Raw genomic sequence first — 19,403 nt, 5'->3', positions numbered from 1 at the left:
AAATATCTTAGGCGTGTGGGCCAAATGGTATCTGCTGGAACACCTGAAGTCTGCCACTGCAGTATGAAAGCAGCCACAGCAAACACATAATATAAATGCATATTTACTTTATATATTTTATTCACAAAATCAAGCATCAAGCTGGACTTTGCCATAGGGCTGTAGTTTGCCAACCCCTGGTCTAGACTAAAAGTCTCAGGCTTCTAAAACCACTTTAACTAGTACCACAATGGAAATCAGGTCACTATGCTATTTTTAATCGAAAGGTTTAATGTGCAACACTGTGCTGTTTTTAAAACAGGATAACACTAAGCAAAGGGCAGGTACAAGAACCAAGAGGTTGGTTTGGAAGAGTGCTTTTCAGGACTGGTAAGGAAAGACAGATAAGTCTATAATCTGGCAACAGTAAAAGAGATTTACTTAGTAATACTAAGTAATACTAATTTACTGACATGATTTAACAGGACACGCCTCATTTCATGAGGTCTTTACTCCCACCATCTAATCCCCAGATCAGGTGACCTTTCCAAAAGTGAATGTACAAGTTCATATTCTGCTATGATTTCATCATCCACTCACATTTTCTTTCTTATCTTGGTTAAATAATTGGTAACACTGATATTGATGGCATCATGACTGATCAAGGAAACAAAAAGGCAAGCCACAGAATGGGAGAAAATATAATTTGTATCTAACAAATCAGTTCTATCTAAAATATTAAAAGAACTTGTACATCTCAGTAATGAGACAAGTCACCCAATTTTGAGAGTAAAAGATTTAAACACACTTCACAGAAGAAGATGTATGTATAGCCCATAATCACATCAAAAAATTCTCATCCTTAGTCATAAGAGAAATGTAAACTCAAACCACAATGAGATACCATGCTATATCCATTCCAGCTAAAACTTAAAAGGCGACAACAGCAAATGTCATCAAGAATAGGAACAACTGGAATTCGCATACATTGCTGGTAGGTAGTAAAACCACCTTTGAAAACTGTTTGGAAGCTTTATTCCCACAGCCCAACTGGAAACGACGCAAACACTCATTAACAGATGAATGGACACAACATACAGTGTGCCCACACACTAGAATAACACCCAGGAACACGAAACTATGAACACGTGCAAATCACAACACATCTCTAAAGCACCAAGTGAAGCCGAAACTAAATACAAACGCCACAAATTGTGCAACTGTATTTAGATAAACTTCTTGGAGACAGAAAACCACAATGACATAAAGCACACAGTGGCTGCCTGAGGGCAGAGGTGGAGGAGGGATGGGCGGCAACAGGGACACAGAATTTCTTGATGATGGAAATGTTGTACATCTTGATTATGGTATTTCACAGGGATGCACATTTGTTAAAACTCATCAAATTTTACATTAAACATATACAATTCACCATATCTAAATAATATATCAATAAAATTGATTTAAAACCAAAAGGGGAAAAAGAGTAAGAACCAACGTAAATGAGTGTAAGGCAGCATGAGGTCAGGGAGATTCCCACAGGATAACAATCAAGATTTCTGGAGATTGAATGTTTGTGTTTATTTTAAAAATACTATGCATTGGAAGGTTCTAAAGTAGTATATAAAATGAAGAAAGTTCCACTCTCCTCAGAGACAGCCACTGCAAAGAGCAGTTTCTGTGTTCCTCTGAACAACTTTAATACACCTTTTGTCCAAAGACAAATGAATCGCTCCCCACACGCTTCCTAAAATTTACTTCTTCTGCTTACTAAACAGCTTAGTTTTTCATGTCAATAATACTGATATATCAAGTTCCAAATATTGCACTATGTTGATGTACTATCATTTCTTTCAGCGTTCTCTAGTAACAGATACTTGGGTTGTTTAAAGTTTTCAACATTACAATGAGTATCCATGCACATCTATCTTGGCAGGTTTATAAACTTTGTGAATCAAAATTTGGTCTATAGTTTAAATGCCCTCCCAAATCATTCAGTAGAAACATTTTACTTTCATTTATATACACTTTATGTTGCTCTTCCCCACAAAAGGGAACAAGAAATAGAATTTAGTAGTTTTTGAATTAAAAAAAATAAAGGATAAGATCAAGGTTGCTGCAAAAAGAATGTAACATTTTGTTTAGATAAATAAAAATGGGTCTACCATAACATAGGGGACTGAAGGAAAGACTCCAAGGACCCGTACAGCCCTCTGACATCTGTGTTTACAGTAATAAGGAAAGGAAAAGTACTTACAATGTAGCCCCAAATGCTACATAGTAGTACATAGCACAATCTTTTTAAAAACCAGAAAAACTCTAATAAAAATCACTAAAAGTATAGATCATCTGAGTCTCTACTTTTTTTTTTCCAAAGATTTTATTTATTTATTTTTAGAGAGGGAAAGGAGAAAGAGAGAGAAACATCAATGTGCAGTTGCTGGGGGCCATGGCCTGCAACCTAGGCATGTGCCCTGACTGGGAATCGAACCTGCGATGCCTGGTTTGCAGCCCGCGCTCAATCCACTGAGCTACACCAGCCAGGGCTTGAGTCTCTACTTTTTAAAGTGAAAATTTTTAAAGCCTTGAAATCATATTACTGTTTAGTACACAGCTGGGGTAAACTGCTTAATAAAAGGGGCAGTAGGGTCCTGCCAAATTTCCTTTAGGCCTTTTTCTAGAGCTGACTACACATTCAAGTTAATGAATTCTACAGTAAAGTGGATTATCTCAAAGAATACTTTCTTTTTGTCAACCCTTGTTATGGTAAGGAAACAAAAGAATACCTTAGAAAAACCAATTCATTCATCACTTTTTACACCTCTAATACATTAATGAAATTAGGAAAAGTTTTCAATCATCCGAGGAACACTATCTATGGTATTTATTATTTTATATTTATGTTCTGATAAACATAAAATCATTGTCCACTCTTCTTACTTTAACATAACAATATTTTACATGAAAATAAAGTAATTTTGTATATGCTTTTTCAAAGCAATGACTACCACTAATTTCATACACAGAAAAAAAACACATGTAAATTTTCCTACTTTACCTGATTTTAGCTGGTGCATTTCCTCTGAGATGTTACATATTGAGTTTAACTATCAACTGTAATAGAATGTTCCATCATTTCACCAATTTATTAGTCTTAATTCAAAATAGAAATTGGGATTCGCTTAACAACTGAGAAGCAATTGCTAAATTTTATAGAAAAAGCTTAACAGATACAAAACAGAATTTCAAAGCTACCTGAGTTCAGAGTCTCCTGTGTGACTTATCTGGCACTAACCACGGTTTTGTTTTATTTAGTAAAACTGCAATTTATTTCAGAATATAGTTAAGTCCAATAAAAGACTGATGGAAAAGAAATTAACCTTTAAAATGTGGTTTTTTAAAAAGAGCAACTCTGAAGAATTGGAGAAAATCTTTGATAGTAATTTCCTTTTCGAAAGATGCTAACTTTAAAACTTATCCATCACTTATATCATTTGAACCTTTTTAAAGATAAGTTTGCATGGAAATAAAGAAAATCATCAAAATTTTTCCAACCAGGTTTTAAATTATACACTTATAATTCCGTTTTACCCAACCTTGAGATGCTACTCAAAATGCAAAATAGAAATAAGGATTCTCACTATAAGAGATGGTTATCTACTATGACACCACAGAGTAAACATATAGAAAACAGTTAAGTAAAACTACCCAGGCCTTTAATTAAATAATGTCTGACTGCAAGTTTCTTTTCATTCAAAAGGGTTATTCCTCAGGTTAAAAGCAAACACAGAACAGTGAGAGGCCAAAAATTTTTTTTTAAAAAAGGAACCAATCACATATATGTACACAGACATTTATATGTGCTCAAACATACATATGTGTGTATATATGTAAGTTTGGTATGTATATGTGTATGAGCATTTCATATAAATGTATTATGTATACATGTGAGGTCTGTATAGAGAAAGTCCAACCATTGTTAATATAACCAGACCGATTTGTGCAACTTCGATGTAACCTGGCAGCCAAAGGAGAGTGGACTGTAATGCACATGTGTGAACAATGATGAATTCACTATACCAGTGGGTGGGGGCGGTAGAGGTCACTGAGTGAGCATGTGTACTGTGTGGCCATCACATTCAAAATAACTGAGCAAGGAGAGCAACGAATCTGCATTAGATTTTACATTAAGCTTGAACATTCCTCCACAGAAACCATTCAGATGATCCTGAAGACTGCAGCTTGGGCAACTGCTGATTGGCAGCTTCAACACAACAATGTTCATGCATCACGTTTCCTGCACAGTTTTTTGGTAAAACATCAAATCACCCAGGTGACTCAACCCCACTACAGCCCAGATTTGGCACCCTGAGACTTCTGGCTTTTCCCAAAACTAAAATCACCTTTGAAAGAGAAGAGGTTTCAGACCACCAGCTGAGATTCAAAAAATACAACAGGGCTGATGATGGCAACTGGAAGAACTGTGTGAGGTCTCAAAGTGCCTACTTTGAAGGGAACTGAGGCGTCATTGTCCTATATACAATGTTCCTTGTGTCTTCTTCAACAAAAGTCTCTTATTTTTCATATTACATGGCTGGATACCTTTTGGACAGGCTGTATACATTTTCAAACACAAGTACTGTACATTTAAAATTTTTCAATTAAAGAAGCAAAATTTGGAAGAAAGCTATCTTGATAAACAGTCTGTACTTTTAGGGAATGCTGTAGCTAACTTTAACATATTTGATTATATAATACCAAATCAATTCACACAAAATTAACTTACTATTGTCAAATTAAATAATGTAGAAAACAAAAATATTCTACTAGACTATATTATAGAAATCAGTGCCTCTACAATTCCATCAGCTCATCCGCAGTTCATTTCCGGAATCTCACTGGGCCATCACGTGCTGTGAACAGGCACACACTGTCCTTTGATCCCTTGTTTCGTGTTCATTGTTACTATGCATTCGACGTGGCACCACTCAGCTACCACAGGACCACACCTAGCTATCAGGAGGCGGCTAATATAAAAGATAAAACTCGATTTTCAAGAAAATATTCTGAATATTCACCAGTAGATGCTTAAGTCACTTCCAATCAGAAGAGCTTCTGGATCTTCAGAACTGCCGAGATAGTTCATATATACACATTTTCAACAATATTTTTTCAGACTATATGACACGCCCCCCCCCCCCATTTGGGAGGAATAATGGTTGTTAATGCTGCTGTTGAGTTCTGTTTACATTTACATTGGTGAAATATATGTTATTTATGTTATTAAATATTTTACCACATTTTTTGCTTCAATTTTTTTTCCCATTTTCCTCCTCTAAAACCTAGATGCGTCTTATGGTCCAAAAAATGCAGTAATCTGCTTGTGCATTTAGAATGGGACTTTACAATTAAAACTTGCTAGGCAAGTTTTTTGAGCAATGTAAGTTTTACAAAAGAAAATCATTTACTGTTTCATTTTATGCATGAGTTGACAAAAAGTCTAAAAATCCAAACGAATAAAAACTGAGCCTTTCTACTTTAGACAATCAACCACCATAAACCCAGTGGCAATGGTGACGGTGACTTGGTTTTACAGCCGCAAACTGACAAGACCTCTGCTCACAGGAACTTGGGGTTAACCCAAGAGAAGCATCAATAAAAAGATATTATTAACTGAGTATATTTGTAACTAAAAAAGGATCACTGCTATAAATCAAAGCAAGTAACTCAACTGAAGTCTACCTTATTCTCTCACACAGCCTCCTCATGGATTCCCTTGTTTCTTTCAACTATAAGTTCAAAAGCAAGAGTTCTAAAATGAGATGTTTTGTTGCCTTTTCATTGTATTTAGAAATCACCGCACATTCTAATGTTATGAATATCTTAGGTGACCATTTTCAAGTTTCTATAGATTTTCTAAAGATGATTTTCATCAACATGCATATCTAATATTTTTAATATCTCTCTGTAACTAAGTATCACAAAATGGGAAGAGAAAAATAAATGGTATTTGAATTTTTATTTTGCCTAATTTGGACACCTTACACCACATAGCTTTCTAGCAAAGCATCGACTGGGTTATCATCTTTATAAATGAATGTTATAAATGGGTCAACAAAATCATAGTGAACAAATGGAATCCCTTCAAATGTGTACTTTTTAATAACAAGATTTTCTTAATTACATTTATTTAAATTGTTATTCATTGTCATTCTGAGCACAAGAAAATGAAACTGTACAGAGAAGTAGAAACCAAAGTGGTATAAAAGACTGTTAAGAAGGTCCTCGCTGGTGTGGCTCAGTGGACTGAGTGCCAGCCTGTGAAGCACAGCTGCTGGTTTGATTCCTACTCAGGGCACATGCCTAGGTTGCAGGTCAGGTACCCAGTGGGGGGCATGCGAGAGGTAACCACACACCGATGTTTCTCTCCCTCTCTTTCTCCCTCCCTTCCCCTCTCAAAAAATAAATCAATGAAATCTTTGGGGAAAAAAGGCTATCATGAAGGCATGAAACTGGTACCTGTATTTCAGGAGATATGCATTATTAAGATTTTAAACTACACCACCTCTCTGAGAATTAACTACTTAATAACATATTTATAGATGTATTAAGACAAAAAGAAAAAATCAATGACATTATTTGATGAGTATAGAGCAGTAGCGTCTTGAGAGTGCCGTCTCCAGAGTGACAGTAAGTCCTACTCCAGGTGACGAATGTGGGAGTGAAACGCGGCACACCTGAAAGGAAGACTCTATAGACACGGAGCAGTAGAAAGCGTTTTTGCCTTTCCTGTGGCACATTCAGAGAATTCAAAGAAATTAATGATTAATCAAAATAATTTTTTTAATCATTTCCCCACATGGTACAAATACCAAGGAATAACAGAGCTGTCCAAACCATTGTAAGAGACACCAAAGTATGAATATTTGTTAATACTTTTAACTACCTATTAATAATAAACATGCTCAAAAGAAAATGCAGAGTAACAGTTGGAACAGAGAAGGGAAAAACGAACTTCAAATGTTCCTTACGCACAGAACAAATCCTATAAAAAGTGCCTTTACACATAGTTCCAAAATAAAGCTACCTCAGGAAAGAATTGCAATCACTGTTGCCCATTAACTGCTGCATTACAGTGGTATCACCAAGATTACATAAGGCCTGCATACCAAGTTCATCGTGCAAACTGCTGCCGCCTACAGCAGATGCATTGTCATGTGATGCTTCTAAGTGGACACTCCCATTTCTCACCAGCAAGGAGGCACTAGCACTGAGCACTGCAGCCTGGGAAGGGGGACGGGACTGGACTTTGACCTGGGCTGTGGACTGCTGGCCTTGCTGCCCATCTTGAAGGCTAGGAAAAAACATGGATTGGGGAGACATTACAGGGAAGAAAAGAGAAAACAATAGCTAGAATGAAGTCAATATAGAAAAAACGGATCTGAAAAAACTCAAAACTTTCTCAATGTAACATAAGAATCAACAAACTTTGTAAAATATACAGGTTATACTGCCATCTTATCTTTTGGTCCTTAGAAACCTGATTCATAGTGATTAGCGCAGGAAACATTTAAGGTATATGTAAGTTAATCAATCTGTGCCTTTTTTCCACCTCAAGCCAAAAAAGTTCTAGTATAAGGAAAGAGAAAGCAGCAAAGAAGAATCACAAGTACATAAAATATATGTGGGTTGTAGCTGGTCCCCAATAAATAAATCCTATTTTTCAGTTAAATATGCACTTTTATTTAAAATACTAATTCTAGAGTTGCACTTTCAAATATTCTGACCTCTCAAATTCACAATAAAACAGAATTTCTATGCACCTGAAAACCAAAGAATCTTTATGAAATTCAACCAAGATAATAATTTTGAGTCAAAAGAAAATCACAAACTAGTGCAAGAGAATTTATATAACAAACACCAACTTAACCAAGTAAGTTAATGACCGCTGGGACACTGGAAGAAGTATAATTAGTACATAAAGGGTTTTTTCTATTAAAAGCCTATATATTTCTGAAATAAGGTCATAGGTCTTATATAGAAGATGTCAGTTAACAATAATTATGTCCCTTTAAATTCCATTAGTACCTTTCCAATCCATTATTACAGTATCATTAACAAGAACTCATTTTAGAAAATCCTAGGAATAATCTGAAAACCAGGGGAATTACAGTCTTTCCTAAATTTTATAAAGTTCTAAAAACACTTAGTATTTTGTGCTTATAAATTTATTAAACATTTTTATAAAAATTATGTTATCTTAAAATTATCTAAAATTAAGAAAGTATACTAATTCTTAACTCATTTTAGATTTTTATACTTATTTTAAAACACTGCAAATTTTAATATTCTTAGTACAATACTCAATTTAAACTGATTAAATTCATGAAAACATTTTGAGTATAATTATTATATGTCATTCTCTACATTATGTTCAATGCAATACTGCATTCTTTACTAAAGTCACTAGACCTTTTAGGAAACAGAAGAATGCTCCTTCAGATGTCCTCCTCTATATAGTTAGTTACTCTATTATCTTCATGATTATCAACTTCTCTCTAATCCTGTGAATTCAGTGCACCGGTTTCTCTGATGCCTATAAAACAAACTCATCTGCTGTGGACTGTGAAGAGAGCTATCATTTGAAGTAACCATGAAATAAAAAACTAAGTAGAAAATGCTGCATATATGCTGAAGTCTATGGTTACAGCAACAGAATACGCTCTGGGACTGCACTGTCTGACTCAGCAGCCACATATGATAATCTAAAGTAACTAAAAGTTTATTTCCACAGTTTCACTAACCATACCAAGTACTTAACAGCCACTTAAAGTGGCTAGTGGCTCCCATAGCTAAAAGCCACCAGAGTAGGTAGAAGCCAGTAGTTAGAATCTACCATACTGGTCAGTGTAGATTATAGAATAGTCGCACCACCACAGAAAGTTCTAGTAATCACCACTACCTGGAACATTCATATTCCAGTCTTCGTTTGCAGTCAATGAAAAATATGCACTCGTAAGTCGAGCACAGGAACGTACGCAACATACAGAAAAACCAAGTCTACAAAATGCTGACTTGTCAATGCTTACAGGCATTTTTTAAGCTGTAACTGTATTCATTTAATAACTTTTTTAGAGTAGAACTTTTGTACAATAGACATAAATCAGGAAATAAGCCTGAGAACTAATATAACCAAATATTTTAGTATCTTCTACACATACATAGTATCTGTTCCTCTTCCTCAGAACTATCTAAACTTATCCATAAACCTTACCAAAATGACTAAATTTCACAAGGGAGAGAATTCTGAGGAAAAAAACATTTAGGTAGTTCAAGTACTATGTCCCTTCAGATTCAGAAGAGAATTTTACAGAATATATACTCAACAAACTTTACCGTCAATTTTTTCACTTAAAGTCATAAACGAAGGTGCTATATGGCAGTTAGGTGTATTTTAATGCGAACACATGAGAATACACTAATCTTCAACACATCCAAATACACAAAAAGGTTTTCAAAACATCAAGTGATGTTTGAAAACTCCAGAAAGTTTTGTAAATGTCGTTTCTGAACATCAAAAGCCAGTCATAAAATGTTCATTTCCCTTGAATTCCTATTTCCAAAATCCTCGGCAACTAAAAGCCTGTCATTTTTGCAGAAATTACTAGGAAAACTGTTCCTCAAGGGTTGTACTTCACCTTAAGCTAATAACTGACCATAATCAATCCTTTTTACAGTACAATTGCATATCAAAACAACCAGTTTGAGGAAAGATAGCAACTATTTTACAACGAAGCAAAGGAAAGGTAGAAATTTAGGTCTGTCTCTGTCAGCTACCCGTCGCATCGCTGACGTGCATTCTCACTAATCAACATTTCCAACTGGAATGACAGAAAAATACAGGCGGCCTTTCCTTCCTCTGTACCACTTATTTAGTACTTGGCATATTCTGACGTATACTGTTAGGTCTCTTTGCGTGCGTCTCTCCAACTAAAAAGCAAACTCGGAGAGGATGATCACATTATCAAGACACTCAGAAGAGGGCCTTGAACACAGTACACAGACAACAAATATGTGGTGGATCCATTCCTGAACTCACAAAATCGTCTCTGAATTCCTAATCTCGGACTCTGTTATTGCAGTGGCCTTATGTGGTTACAGATCTTTCAATCCTATGATATCTTAAAAAATAAATCTAAGGATACACTAAAGCTTTTTTCCCTTCCCCAAATGCACTGATAATTTCTTTTCATTCCACCCTATTACACAGAGTTCTAAAAAATATCACATTTAAGTTAATAACTACAGACGTAAATATAGACTTAATGTTACCAAATTTTTAGATCTTTGTCTTCGCCTTTATCTCTAGTAACCAAAAGAACTAGTTAGGGCCTACAAAACCTACCCTATGATGCTAACTTAACAACAAAAAAAATACTTTTAAAATTAGTACTGAAACAGGACATTCAAATAAGCACTAAAAATTCTTGCAAATTTTCTTTATGAGGAAATTGATTCACTTCCAATCCTTGAAGACATATCTTACCCAGTTGCTTTTTAGACTGTCGATCATTTAAACTGTTCACTAAAGTTTAAAATGTTAGTAGATTTGACTAGTATTTATCATTATAATTAAAGTATTATCATACTTATTCCATTTCTTTTTGATACATTTTTCAAATTTTGCATGACCATGCTATCCTGTATTTACTTTAAGATGAAATTGTTATGATGTAACTCACACTGAGAATTAACACCAATATACTTTTCCTGAATATTTTTGCAATTAAAAAAGATTATTTTATTAAACTGGTGTTGCTCCTAATTCCTCGCAGCTAAATTTTATATCACTTCATCCAGGGAGAAGTCACCCTATTTAAGATACGTACAACCTCTGTACCGGAAATATCCTGGAACCTGACAAAGTCTGCATACCGACTACTGGAAGATGACTTTTAAAAAATTCTAATGTGAGCCCTTTATAAATAAGTTTCATATCATATCTTCATTTGAATGGTAAAATATTTAAAATTCTACAAAAACATGGAGAACTCCTGCGTGACTGGCTGGAGTTAGAACGCAGTTCTTTACTATTCCACCAGGGAGAGGAAAAACTAATCTGTATACATTTGATGAGTGGGATCCAGCAGACTTGTTTGTGGCAAAGAATGAAAGGATTTTTAAAAACTAAAGAGAAGGTTTTAAAAAGGATTAAGAAATAGCAACATGGAGTGAACAGGAAAGCAAAGAAGAACTCTATGGCAAGTATTATTCAAGGGACAAGAAGAAGAGGTTAGAAAACACAAAACAGAAAAAGTAAAATAAAACGCTAAGCTCTTTCTGCAGTTTGGGACTAGACCCCAAATCCACCAGCAGACAGAAAAGCAGGAAGCACAGGGAGAGAGCTGGGAAGGAAACAGAAGAGGAGGGCTTAAAAAGCAAAGGTGCTCAGAAAAGGTTTCTAGATCAAATATTTCTTTTAATTGGTGCCTTCCCATTTTTATATTTTAAATATGGATTGAACTAATATATCATACTTTTACAGAATTATGTATAACTGTAGGATTAATTAGGAACATGACCTATGAAAGATAATGTTCCTGATTATAATGTAAAATAACCAAGTCATAAATTCCAAAGGAATATAAAGTAAAGAAATAAGGATTCTGCTACTCTTAAGAACAACACTTTAACAAGGGAGGTGGGTTTATCTCTTCCAACCTCCCATGCATTCACCAGCTGTCATTTTATCAAATGCCCTTCAAATCTCAAAGGGAAATACAAGGAAAATAATTTCGATAATGGTGCTTTTGAACACAAAGATTAACAGAAGTATGTGGTATAATATATGCACTGCTTAAGCAAGCACATGCACAGTATTTTTGTTTATATTTGTATTCTTAAAGCACAAATCTTTTGAACAGACTTTTATATTTCTAACACAAGACATAGTCTCATTAGATTTGACAAAATTGAAAATATAACACCAAAATTTTAATGCAATATTGTTCCCAATATTAAAAATAGACATTTTCTTAATTAGGATACTGGAAAAAAATAAAACTGTTTTTGTTCAGTACACTATAGAAGGTGAGAAACTCAACATAAATGTGCATTCAAAAATATGTATGTATATCCAACTGGCCATACTTTATCATAAATTAAATATTTTAGTTTCATGTCATTTACTAGGTCCTGGTGATTATGAAATAAAAACACCAATTTTTCAGCAATATAAAATAAAATATATATTTTAGTGAAATAACCTAGCTGGTTTCAAGTTGAGGTCAGTTATGTGTTATTATTCAACAAGTTTATATTTGTTGAGGAATACTCAGTCTATATTTGATTGTATTAAACAAAGTCAAGATGCTGTATTATTATTAATTTGGAGTAGAAAAAATGAAGAGCTGTCTTAAGGCCTCTATTTACATTTCTAAAACTACCTTAACATGATTTTTTTCAAAATAAAACTGGCTACACCAATCTGATCATTTTGTTTAAGAAGTGCAACATAAGGCATGCATAATGCAATAGGTCCATGGTCACATGCAGAGAAAACCTAAAGAGCATAAAAGTATATGAGAGAAACTGGAACAAGGAAAACAAAGCTGTTTCAATGCTTTCCTGGGACTGACAGAACACGTTAGAACGTCTGTGACATGCATGCTAAGCTTGGTGGAACTTTAAGATACCGTACCTTAGGGGCGATCCGATGAGCAAGGTAGGAGGGGTAGGGTTACTCCCTGCATTGTGCCGGCGCCGTACTGCCTGGCGCCTAAAAGTGCTGCGTTCACGGCGAAATGCCACCGCCTCCTCGCTGGCCTGTGCTGCTGCATTAAGACAGACTTCGGTCAAATAGGAGCCTCGGTCGGACATTTAACTAGCAGCTGAGCCTGTCTCTCTCCCTGGCTTCCCACCCTCAAAGGTAAAGGGAACTTGTTTAACTGCGCTAAATGGTTTTCTTACACACACTGTTAATCCATCATAGTAAGGAATACACAAAACATATCAGTCGCTTCTTTAAGGATAATTGTTCCTTTAAAAGTATCGTCTGTCATTGACCTATTATTTGGCCTCGCCATCATCTCTTCAGCCTCAATTTCCTGTTTTAAGATCTATGTTTTAAACGTTTTTCAAAAAGTCTTATTTATTTAGCCCCATATTCCTCTTTCCCCCTTTAATTAAGTCAGCCTTTATAACTATTTGTTAGTTCCTACTAACAGCATGGGGCCTTAGTTTCTTACTCTCGTGAGGACAGAAAAAGCAGCAACGACATTACTTCATTTCTGATGCCGAGGAACAAGGCCCTAAGTGTGCCTCATCCTACCCTGTGCCACAACTTTGGCAGCAGTAATGAAACCACTGACTGCTAGGATGCACAACTAGCCTTTGAAAGGCAGCAAGAATACCTAATACCTAATACTACCTACTAACTGTGAAGTAGTTTGCTGCCATCAAACTCGATTGAACTCTATGCCCCCAGCACTGTCCCCTCAGCATTAGGAAGCAAATATCAGCAAAAAGACAAGTATGGAAACTCCTAACTTAATCCAAAAGCAATGAAGTACAAACTAAAAACAATACACAATGAGAAAAATCACAGCAATGGCTTAACAGAATTACTACATAAAATTTTACAAAACCATACCAATCGACTTGAGTTTCTAAGACAATATGCAAAATGATGTTTATACATTTGAATTTAAAACAATTGTTTGCTAGTGATCTAAATAATTTAAGAATCACTTTAATTTATAGACAGGATATTTTGAAACGAAATATGACTAAAGACAAAACAACTTAGTATAGAAGCATTGTTTCCAAATACATGAAAACTCCCTTTTTTAGTAAGTATGAAATGGATTATAAAATCAAGAATATTATATTTAGATTTCAGTTCTATTGCAAACCTTCTTCACATTTTAAAACATTACTAATTCTTAAATCACTACCCTGCTTAGCAACAGCCATTTCCATCAATTCCAACGCCAATTAATAAAGTATTCTTTTAAATGTTTACATTTCATCGCCTCCTCAGGCTGTACCAGTAAATATTCTTTGTGTAGTTAATCCATCATGATTGGTGATATATTACCTCCAGAAGACAATGACTTCTTTGTCTTTTTTTTAATACTTTTAAGATTTTATTTATTTTATTTTTAGAAAAGGGAAGGGAGGGAGAAAGAGAGGGAGAGAAACATCAATGTGTGTGTGGTTGCCTCTCATGTGGTCCCCACTGGGGACCTGGCCTGCAACCCAGGCATGTGCCCTGACTGGGAATCAAACTGGCAACCCTTTGGTTCACAGTCTGCACTCAATCCACTGAGCTACACCAGCTAGGGCCGACTTCTTTGTCTTTAGGTACTGTTTTTATTCTTGAAGGAATGACAAGCACAGAATGAGTTTACACATTTGGCAAGCTTCTGCCAATACGAAGTGTAAGTCACAAATTACAGGATGCTTATATTACTTATAATTACTTACTTATATACACTTATTTATTTCTTTTTTAGCTCACACACTACATGACATTCTGAAGTTGGGCAGCTAAATAAGAATTAAGCTTTAGATCCAAACCACAACTGATTCTTTGAGCTAATATTTTTCTTTTTCCTCCAGTTTTACTGATACAATGAAAATTTTGTTGTGAGAAAGACGTGATATATAAGCTCATGCATGCAAAGTTATAATATATAAGACCTGTGAGAACAAATGATGCTGATCAAATCTGGTCATCTAGACCATGCTGTCCAACATAGCAGCCATTAGCCAGTGTGGTTAAACTTAACTAAAATTAAATAAAATTTTAAATTCAGTTTATCAGATTTGTGAACCACATTTCAAATGCTCAGCAGCTACCTATGGCTAGTGGCTACCATTATTGCACAGTACAAATATAGAACATTTCCATCAACATAGGAAGTTGTATAGCAGTGCTGACTTAGAAACTCAAGAGCACCTTTCTGGTACCACGATCTACAAAGCATAGTGTGTGCTTTGCCTGTTTCTGACAACCATGAACTCAACCAAAGAAAACCATAACCAGCACTGTCTCGGGGAAAACACATTGGCAAGGCGGTCGCTGGACGAGGGAAACAGAGCAAAGGGAACGAGTCACTCGGAGGACGGGAATCCCAGGTGAGAGACTGCTGTAACTGTTCACGGCTCTTAGACATCGGCAAGGTGACCTCGGGTTGTGGAATTTAAAATCACTCTTTTAAAATCAATTTAATATTTCGTGAACTTACATTGAAGATTTCTATTCTACTGTAACAAACTGTTGGTCAATTTACAGGTCCAGTCACTTCACTGAGAAACTTTCAAACATTCTAATTTTAGATACTTTCTTTTAACCAAAATAGAGGAATAAAATGTATACAGATACAATTTATGGAGAATAGCTTAATCCATACTGTGCACTGAAATTATTCAGAACTGGTGGGGGGGGGGGAGCAGTAAGTCATCACTGAACACCGAGAGTGGGAAATAGGAAAACAGTTTTCTTTACTGTCTTCCTCCTACCGAAGACTTCACAGAGTTTATTTCAAGTAAGAGCTACCTATTCCACAGTGTGGGATGGAAAGCCAAAATAAAGTGTCTACATCGAGTCAAAATGCTCTTTAGCTTCAGAAAAGACCATTTCTTTTTGCTATTTACACACCATTTATATTTTGTCATCTACAAAATCACTTAACACATATTAACACTTCTTACTTAATAGTTTTGTAAACATATCAAGAAGTTTAGGCATCCATTGAACAATGTATTAAAATGGAGTTATAGTTATTGTATAAATTGTCCTCTATAATATTCAGTACATAAATATCTAATGCTAAAAGAATTTTCAAAGTTTAATATAGCAATTACCTTAACAGTGTCTAGGATCACACATTCAACTGAAAACACTACATTATTTATGGGCACAACAAATAAGACTAAACAATGCCCTTGGGAAAGTGCTACTTATACAGAACATTTCTACTCAGCATAGGGTTGAGAGGGAGTCAGTTCTATTAGAGTCAAGAAAAGTGTCTTTAAAACACTTAAAATAATATGCCATAAGCACAGTCAAATAAATTATAGCCAAGCTTAATGAAAATTCACTTCCACAATCCAACTGCAATAAACTCTTTTTGAACCCTTTAATTTTATAAAAGAAAAACAACAAAGTCTTTAAGCTGGGAAAATAAACAGCAGAGAGAAAACACTTTAAAACCAGGTTTTGAAGATGATATTTTTATATTGCTTAAAACTCTATCTCCTAGCAAAAAAAAAATGAAATTAACTAGTAAAATAGTAACAGCATAAAATGCAAATAGTAGAGATTTAGAACTCTAGGTACAACTAAATTTTATGCATGTGTAGGCAAAGTAGGAAAACTGACAAATATTCAAATGATTCAAAAACCATGAATGACAAGACTTATGAAATACTTTCAAGGACATGTATTTAGATGATGTGGTTTTTAAATGTATTTTTTTAATTAGAAGAGTCTTAGCTTATTTTTTGACTGCCAGCCTGCGAACCAAAGTGTTGCTGGTTTGATTTCCAGTCAAGGAACATGCCTGGGTTGTAGGACAGGCCCCTAGCTGGGGGTGTGCAACAGGCAACCACCCATGGATGTTTCTTGCCCTCTCTTTCTCCCTCCCTTCCCCTCTCTCTAAAAATAAATAAATAGAATTTTTAAAAACAAATTTCAAATAAATTTTTTAATATATTCATTTTAGAGAGAGAAAAACATCAATTTGTTGTTCCACTTATTTATGCATTCATTGGTTGCTTCTTGCATGGGCCCTGACCAGGGATGGAATCTGCAACTTTGGCATATCAGGACAACACTCTAACCAACTGAGCTAGCCCACCAGAGCCAACATTTAAATGATTTTACAAAAAACTTAAAAGAAATACTTTAGTGTAGCCATGAAATCCATTTTATCTAAACATCTTTTCCCTGTCTTAACTTCCCATGTCAACTAAGGATGCTGCTAACACCAGCGTGCAAAGATTTGTTCTAATACAGAAACATATTTTTTTATAAGCGCCATTTTCTGGGAAGCCAAAGAACAAGAATCTACTGAACAACTTCTCATTCTGAATTAAAATAATTTTCACCTGTAAAAACACTGTAAAGGACTACTCTACTATTTTTTTTTTCATCTTCACCCAAGGATATATTTTATTGATTTTAGAGAGAGGAAAGGACAGAGAGAGAAACATCAGCTGGTTTGCACCCAGACTGGGGATCAAACCCACAACCTTTTGGTGTACAAGACAATGTTCCAATTAACTAAGCCACCTGGCCAGGGTAAGACTACTCTTCCTTTTGACAAGTAAATCAACAAACAACAGCAAACAACAAAATTATTAGCTGTGACTCAAGTTGAAGAAAATTTGCATATCCTTATACTGATAATCTTCCACAATCCTAGACAGCCAAACAAAATAGTTGGGTAGAAGAAATGCTTTTAGGAAATTAAGTAACTCTGGAGTCATAATTCACACAGAACAATTCCTAAATGATACAGTTTAAGAATTACTTTCATAAGTAGTTCCTAATCTTTTTAAATCCTTTGGGAATAGGATGAAAGACATTGACCCTCTCCCAGAAAGCTGCACTCAAAAACAATTTTGCATATATTTTCAGGAGATTCACCTAACAAGGGGACATTAATGAAGAGTATTTGCCATGACATATTCAAAAAAGAAAACTTCCTTACAAATGATTAAAAGGCATCAGTGTCTTCATTTCCATAGTAAATCTATAACTTACAAAGCACTTTCATATACTTAAGCTTATTAGAGTCTCATAGTTAATTGTGAGACAAGTCTAGACAGTTATTTCTGTTTTACAATTGAGTAATCTGAGGCTTACCAGAATATCCAGTTAGTAATCAGAGGTAGTATTAAAATGTAACCATTCAACTCCTTATCCAGAATTTCACTGCTTGTAGAAAGAAAATACTATTATTTCTACCCCTGCCACACAGAATCAGGCATGGGCTGGTTTTCAGAATTCTACATATAAACACTTCTTTGCCTCATCGATAAATATCATTTTTTAATACTTTTAGGATAATTTTTCCAAGTAACTGACACATCCAAACCTATTTACTGCATCTAATGAACATTCTCTATGTGGTTTTACATGTCTAAGCTTTCTTCTCAGTATAGACTAATAAAATCTTTCCTTAATGAATTGGGGTCAGTCACATACGGGTGGCCAAAAATAGGTTCATAGTTGTGAATGCATAAAAGTGTTTATTCCTGTGTTACTATTTATTAATTATTATATTTTTTCCATAACAACCATATGCATTTATTCTTGGATTATATTACAATACAGCATTAAGTTACGATACTATGATGTCACTGACCACTATTAAAATTAAAAAGACAATTTGTTCCTGCATTTAATGACCTCACACCATTGTAGTGCTTTGCTTTGGTTTGTATGGTTATTCCAGCTCCTCCTTTAGTGCTAACAGAGTATTTCCTCTGCTGTCATTACTTTTGTTTCTACAAGGGCCCCACCCCTTCTACTAATTTCCTTCTAACTTGCCACATGGACCAGAAGATCAAAAATTAATTAACCGAAATCTAGAGTTCCTCTATTTAGTAAGGTACAAAGCTTTAATTTCTATGTTCTTGTCTGTGAGGTAGTCTTTGTCTTTTCTAATGTCCAATGATATTTGGATTCAAAAGATCCAACCTTCAATTTACATATACGGCACACACCCTCAAAAACTATTTATCAAAAAGATTTGACTTTCTTTGGATAAAGTAATATTCCCTTAACAGAAGATTATCTTTGGTTCCCAAACACAAAAATATTATAATAGGATCCTTTTTTGTGTTTACAGAATGATGACCCAAATATTACACTGGAAATCATTTTCTCAAACAAAAAAAATAGGTTAAGAAATTCAGGGAAAAAAGTACAAAAAAGAACAGAGTGAGTACCAACCTTTGCATTCTGCTTGTTTTTTGTAATCTGTTGACTCATGCAAGAAATAAGTTTAAGTGACCCAAAAGAAAATGCTTTTTTAAAAGTAACAGAGGCAAGAAAAACAATACTTTTCTATCATACGTAACTTGTCTGTATTTTAAAGTATTAGTGAAATTATAATATGTTTTACAACTATAAAATTATGCATATTGAGAGCAACAGAAGAAATGCCTTCATTGGAATCTAAGACATTTTTCCTGCCTAAGTAATCACAGAACATTATTGATGAAATGTAATTTTAACCAAAGTACTTAATTAATGGTGAATAGTCCTAGGAAAACAATTACTTGTCATGTGACTAAATATCAAAAGATAAGTTACATGACATATTGCTGCCAAAATAAGATTAAAATCCGTATTACCAGACTAGATGTTATAAAAATGTTTTTCTCTTGGTGTTATGTTAAAAAATTAG

The 19,403-nt window shown here is 34.7% G+C and overlaps 1 protein-coding gene across 6 annotated transcripts in view; it reads right to left on the bottom strand.

Annotated features, from left to right (window-relative positions):
* PCNX1 (pecanex 1) overlaps positions 1-19,403 on the bottom strand; it is a 123,829-nt gene that overhangs the window by 62,490 nt on the left and 41,936 nt on the right. For 4 of the 6 annotated variants that reach the window (XM_045823012.1, XM_045823013.1, XM_045823018.1 and 1 more), the window contains exons 7-8: positions 12,680-12,812; positions 7,149-7,333 (exon numbers count right to left, since the gene is read on the bottom strand). The exons of the other annotated variants lie outside the window; for them this stretch is intronic. In XM_045823012.1, the coding sequence (XP_045678968.1) occupies positions 7,149-7,333; positions 12,680-12,812 (318 nt within the window). The remainder of the gene's footprint in view (positions 1-7,148; positions 7,334-12,679; positions 12,813-19,403) is intronic. 6 annotated transcript variants of the gene reach the window in all.

The sequence above is a fragment of the Phyllostomus hastatus genome, unplaced genomic scaffold (genome assembly GCF_019186645.2).
Source record: "Phyllostomus hastatus isolate PE091 unplaced genomic scaffold, TTU_PhHast_1.1 phas_scaffold_501, whole genome shotgun sequence".
Taxonomy (NCBI): domain Eukaryota; kingdom Metazoa; phylum Chordata; class Mammalia; order Chiroptera; family Phyllostomidae; genus Phyllostomus; species Phyllostomus hastatus.
Note: the sequence above shows the minus strand (reverse complement) of the source record. Positions and strands in the feature narration are given on the sequence as shown.